The sequence below is a fragment of the Camellia sinensis genome, chromosome 1 (assembly GCF_055761805.1).
Source record: "Camellia sinensis isolate YWXY chromosome 1, ASM5576180v1, whole genome shotgun sequence".
NCBI classification, from domain to species: domain Eukaryota; kingdom Viridiplantae; phylum Streptophyta; class Magnoliopsida; order Ericales; family Theaceae; genus Camellia; species Camellia sinensis.
The window spans coordinates 9,972,395-9,977,669 of NC_138961.1; the positions used below are offsets into that span (position 1 = coordinate 9,972,395).

General features: G+C 36.0%; 1 protein-coding gene across 1 annotated transcript; it reads left to right on the forward strand.

Moving 5' to 3' along the window:
* Nucleotides 1-275: 275 nt before the first annotated feature.
* On the forward strand, nt 276-3,645 carry LOC114310750 (uncharacterized). The gene is made up of 3 exons (XM_028256830.2): nt 276-895; nt 994-1,437; nt 2,466-3,645. The coding sequence occupies exons 1-3, from the start codon at nt 425-427 to the stop codon at nt 3,324-3,326; spliced, it is 1,776 nt and encodes a 591-aa protein (XP_028112631.2). The 5' UTR covers nt 276-424; the 3' UTR covers nt 3,327-3,645.
* The last annotated feature ends 1,630 nt before the right edge of the window (nt 3,646-5,275 follow it).

A 5,275-nucleotide genomic window follows, 5' to 3' on the forward strand; every position in this document is an offset into this window, starting at 1 on the left:
TTTCCGGCCACACACCGCCGGGTAGCTCACCGTTACTTGCTCGCAGGTGATCGGACATCGACGGAGCTCGGAAGAAAGGAATACGGGCTTGCCGGAATATTTGCTCCCCGTACATATATGTATTAACTAAATTTTTATAATTCCTTACAGATTTTCTTTAAAAAAATTTAATAAGAGAAAAATAAGTATTTTAAAAAATTAATTTCTTATATTAATTTTTTTGGATAACGATTCAGTAATAGAAGTATTAAATTGTAATAAACTTTTAACTTTGAGGAAGAAATGTAATTTTTAAAAGATGAAGGATAAACCTCAAGTGTCAGCGTGAAAATTCCCTGTGAGTTAAATAAAAGAATAGAAATCTCTAGGCAACTTGCTTGTTTGACGCAAGGTGAGTGGTTTACTTTTGTTTACACTACCGGAAATGTTCGCTAGGGTGTCGCCTGACGAAATGAAGATGGATGAATCTGCAAATTATCAGGGATATAGATTTCACGATGAAATTTGTGATTGGATAGATCGCTTTTCAAAAGCGCCAAGTATAAGTAATTTGCATCTGGCTTGCGAGAAGGGGGATTTGCAATGCGTGGAGAATTTGATTCACTGGAACAGGAACTTGTGTTTGAGAAAGAATTGTTATGGGAATACCGCTCTCCATATTGCAGCGGAGAATGGAAAAGTAGGTGTTATAAATCTGATTCTCAGATATTGCCCTGAGTCTGTGGAAGAGGTCACTGCAACGACGATGGAGACTTGTCTTCACGTGGCCGTCAAGCATAACCAGATCGACGTTGTTCTGTGCGTGCTAAATTGGATCGCTGGAGAAAGGCCTGACTTCTTCCATGTGCTTGATTTCAAGGATTATAGAGGAAAAACTTGTCAGGAATTAATCCAGGTATTTAATTCATTACCGTATAAAATAAAATAAAAAAAAACATCTCCAGATAACTATTTCTCTTCTCTTTGACGCATGTTTACTTGTTTAAATCTCAGAATTACGTAACACAAACAACCGATGAACCTGCAAATTATTGCGAAGAGGAATTAAAAGGGCTTTTGATATGGAATTATAAAATTGCCGATTTGCTCCTGGCTTGCAAGCTGGGGGATTTGGAAACGGTGGAGGGGTTGATTCGAAGGAACAGGAAATTGTGTTTCGCGAAGGACGGGTTTGGGAGGACGGCTCTCCATATTGCTGCGGAGAACGGCAAAGTAGACTTAATAAATCTGATTCTCAGATATTGCCCTGAGTCTGTGAACGAGGTCACTGACAAAACAGGGGACACTTGTCTTCACGTGGCTGTGAAGAATAACCAGATCGACGTTGTTAGGCGCTTGTTAAAATGCGTTACCGAAGAAACGCCTGACTTCCTCCATGTGCTTGATTTCAAGGATTATACGAGAAAAACTGTTGTTCAATTCTCCAAACAATTCCAGGTAAATTATCTTGTTTATATATATAAATCTCCGGGTAATTATTTTTCTTGTTTTCTCTTCTTCTTCTCCTTCTCGAAACAGCCATCAGACAAACCAATGCTCCGAATCAGACAAATATTATGGATCATTTAGTTGTATGTATTTTCTGGAAATACTAATTATTATAATTACTCGATCTGCATATTCAAAGACCAACAACCCTTATTTCCTCCCCCTAAAGCCATTGCGGTGGCTATTTTCGCCAGAAAAATCAATGAATACACTTACCCACTCACTCAATGAATACTCTCTCTGTTCTGCACAGAAATGACTTGATAATTTTATCACCAAAATCCAAAATTGGATCTTGGTCTATTGGAGAACGTTTCATCAAATCACTGGACCCTATGCATCGATTCCCTCTTTCATCAATTTTTCCTTCAAAATTTTAGTATTAGTTTGCTGCCGTTTGTGGTGTTCTTATTTTTTCCAGCTTCAGTACAATTGGAAGGTGCAAGCTTGGCTTATAGTTGTCTTGTCCATCAAGTATTCCATAAAATGTGTCAATGACACAGCTACTATGATTTTGTTGTGTGGAGTAGAATTTTCTTTTTTGTTGGAAATTTTTGGTTAATAGGATTGAATTTATGAGACTCTTGAATTTTAAATAAAATGTTTCTGGCTTTACAGGTTCTCGGAAAGTTCTCTTTATTTATTTATTTTTTCTTCTCTTTTTTGGTCAATTATTTGTGTGTGTGTGTGTGTGTGTGTGTTTTTTTTTTTTTCCCCCCTTGAATTTGTTTTAAGGTATCAGCCAAGCAGCAGAAATTAATAAGATTGATAAAGTTATACCTGTAAAACATGAAAAAAAATTGGTTCAAATAAAAACATTTTCCGTCAAATTAAACACTCTTAGAAACAGTGGAAAGATTGAAAACAAATTAGACAGTCCGCCTGTTTGCTATGCTTTCCATCATTTTCATGTTGTTTCTCATATTATAGTCTGTGCTCTCACAAACTGAGGAACTCACACTTAAATGTAATTGCAGGCTTTGAGAGTATTTCTTCCCTTGAAGTCTGGTGGTTCTGTGGCTATAGATATCTGTTATGACCTATCTTATTTAAGTTTTCTCGGAATCCGTTGGGAACCTAGACCTATGATAACCTGGGATTTAACCAAACACAAAATCAAGCACACTGGTAATTATAGTCAGAAGGGGTTGTCCAACGGTGCTTGCTATTTGACGGAAGAAAAAATCAAGCAAAATGATTGTTGTAGTCCTAGAGGGTTGTCCAATGGCTCAAGGGGTTTGACCGAAGAAAAAATCAAGCACAATGATAATTGTAGTCCTAGAGGGTTGTCCAACAGCTCAAGGGATTTTGCCATACAAATAATTGAGCCCAACAGCTCAAGGGATTTTGCCATACAAATAATTGAGCCCGATGATGATTATAGTCATAGAGGGTTGCTCAATTGGTTATCCAATGGAAGCATTGTTGAGCCCTCTGTTCAATTCAGAACTGGTTTGCTACTGATAGCCACACTGATCGCAGCAACAACCTTCCAAGTACCTTTTCACTTCCTTGGCAACACTTCCAAATTGGGCTATGAACAACATTCAATCATGCGTAGCTTGATCATCTCGTGCAATTCCCTGGTGTTCATTGCATCTGTGGGTGTTATTACATACCTCCTCCATGAATTCCCACTAAAGCCGTTGCCTCATAGCTTAATTCTAGCCCTATTTGGTTGTTATATTCTCTCATTACATGCAATCATGCCGAATGGAGCTCTGGTGCTGTTCTTCATATCAATTCCCATATTGTTGGTTGGCATCTGCAAGGAAGCTTTATGGCTTTGCAAACCAAAGACTCACTTGAGCACATCAGGTGATGTTAGTTCTCGTTGATCATGTTTTCTTTGGGTTGAAACATCTGGTGCTTCAATTTGGGTTATGCTTCAATTTAAGTTATGTATTGAATCAATAGATAAATTAAATATATATATATATATATGTGTGTGTGTGCGCGCGCGCGCGCGCGCGCGCAATAATGGCAATACAGCCAATGGAGCTACCCAGGTGTTCTTCCTCATGGTTTGTTTCACTTTCCTGTTGTTGGGTCTTGGCAGCAAAACAGTATTGTGTATGTGCACCTTTGCCTGGAGTCAGGCCTTGTATTAATTTCTAGTGGTGGCAATGCATAATATATAACTTAGAGCTTCTTGAATGGTGTCTTATATGGTTTACTATTGCTATATTTTGCTTTAAACTTTCAAATTTTCACTCCATTGACAAGGGATATGGCTTGCTATATATTATCTATAAGTGAATATGGTGAAAAATATAACACAAAGTTTACTTATAGCTAAAATCTTTGTAAATATATTTTTCTTCCAGAGACTCATATATAACATTTTGACTTGACATTTTGTGAGAAAATTTGAAAATTTTTACATTCTATTAGTGGAGCAACGTTGCTCCAATAAAACATTTTAACACTATATTTATCTGTACCCCTTATTCTCGTATCTAGCTAGCTTGAAGTTGACCAAACACTTTCTTCATTTTCAATGAGCTTTAGCTTTCCTTGAGTTGGCTGTTGGGTCCGGAGAGCCGTTTTTGTGGGGTCTCAACAATCCCGGTGGCGATGTCCAAAGCGTGACGGACCGGGTCAAATTGAGGAGCTTTCTGTGGAGATAGGTCTCCGGTTCGTGAACCTAATGTCTCACTTGGCGACTCCAGACGCATTTGAGTCCCGGCTCCGCAGTACTTGCCCAGAAGGACAAGGAAAGACCATAGGGATCGTCAAAAAAGAAATGTGGCAGAGCGGACACTTTTACAAAAAAATCATAGAGAGGCATAAGAGAAAGCCTAATCCCGAGCTGTATGAGGCAAAAATAGGGCCCGGAGATAGAGAGTTTTTGCTGTAAAAAAAAAAAAAAAACACAAAGGACGAATTTCACTTTCACTTTAAAGAGTATGTTATAAAAATAGTTCAATTTATGAAACTTCTTATCGGGATTGGAATCAAAAATATTCAACAATAACTAGCTCTCTTTTTACCTATTCAACTAATGGAGATGTTTTTAATATGTCATTCAGATTGTGAAACTACTCCTAGATAAAATACATCGTCATAGGTGAACTGTGAAATTTCATCCTTTTTACAAAAGAAAGAAAGAAAAGGCAGCTTAAATTACAATTACCCATTGTTTGGTAACTAACCAAAAAAATCATATATTTTTTGAATTTTTTTATTTTAGTGATTTTATTTTTCAAATTTTTGTGAAATTTTTTTACTTTTCCGGTCCATTTAGCGTAGAACAATCTATCTAAAATCTACATATAAATTAAAAAAAATGAAAACTAGTTATCCAGAAAACAAATTTAAAATAACATTTGCATTGTGGCATAGTTTGATTTAGTCATAAATTTCTTTTTTGTTTTTTTATTCAAAAAATTGAAAACTAGTTTGGTTAGTAAAGTGACAAGAAAAAGCACTTATTTTTTCAATTTTCTTTATATTTTAAACATATATATATTTTAAAACGTTTTATGGAGTCATTTTTTTATTAAATATATTATACAATAAAAGTAATATATATTTTATGAAAAGGATAAAGTATATACGTTTTTTTAATTATAAAAATTGGGTTGTAAGTGTGATAGAGGGGAACAGAGTTGTGTGTGTGTGTGTATTGTTTTTTTTTTTGGGGGGGGGGGGGGGCTCTTTGTTTGTTTTGTAGACTGGCGGACTCTTTACTTGATTTTTAAACAAAATCACTAAAACCATAATTGTACATTTAATGAGGCATGGGCAATGGGCAATGCTTGATTTTTTTTATTTTTTTAAAAAT

Bases quoted from the DNA above. Each gene is read 5' to 3' on its own strand.
- LOC114310750 (XM_028256830.2), top strand. From the start codon at position 425: ATGTTCGCTAGGGTGTCGCCTGACGAAATGAAGATGGATGAATCTGCA. The intron at 896-993 runs GTATTTAATTCA...TTTAAATCTCAG, and splicing joins CTTGTCAGGAATTAATCCAG to AATTACGTAACACAAACAAC. The intron at 1,438-2,465 runs GTAAATTATCTT...ATGTAATTGCAG, and splicing joins AATTCTCCAAACAATTCCAG to GCTTTGAGAGTATTTCTTCC.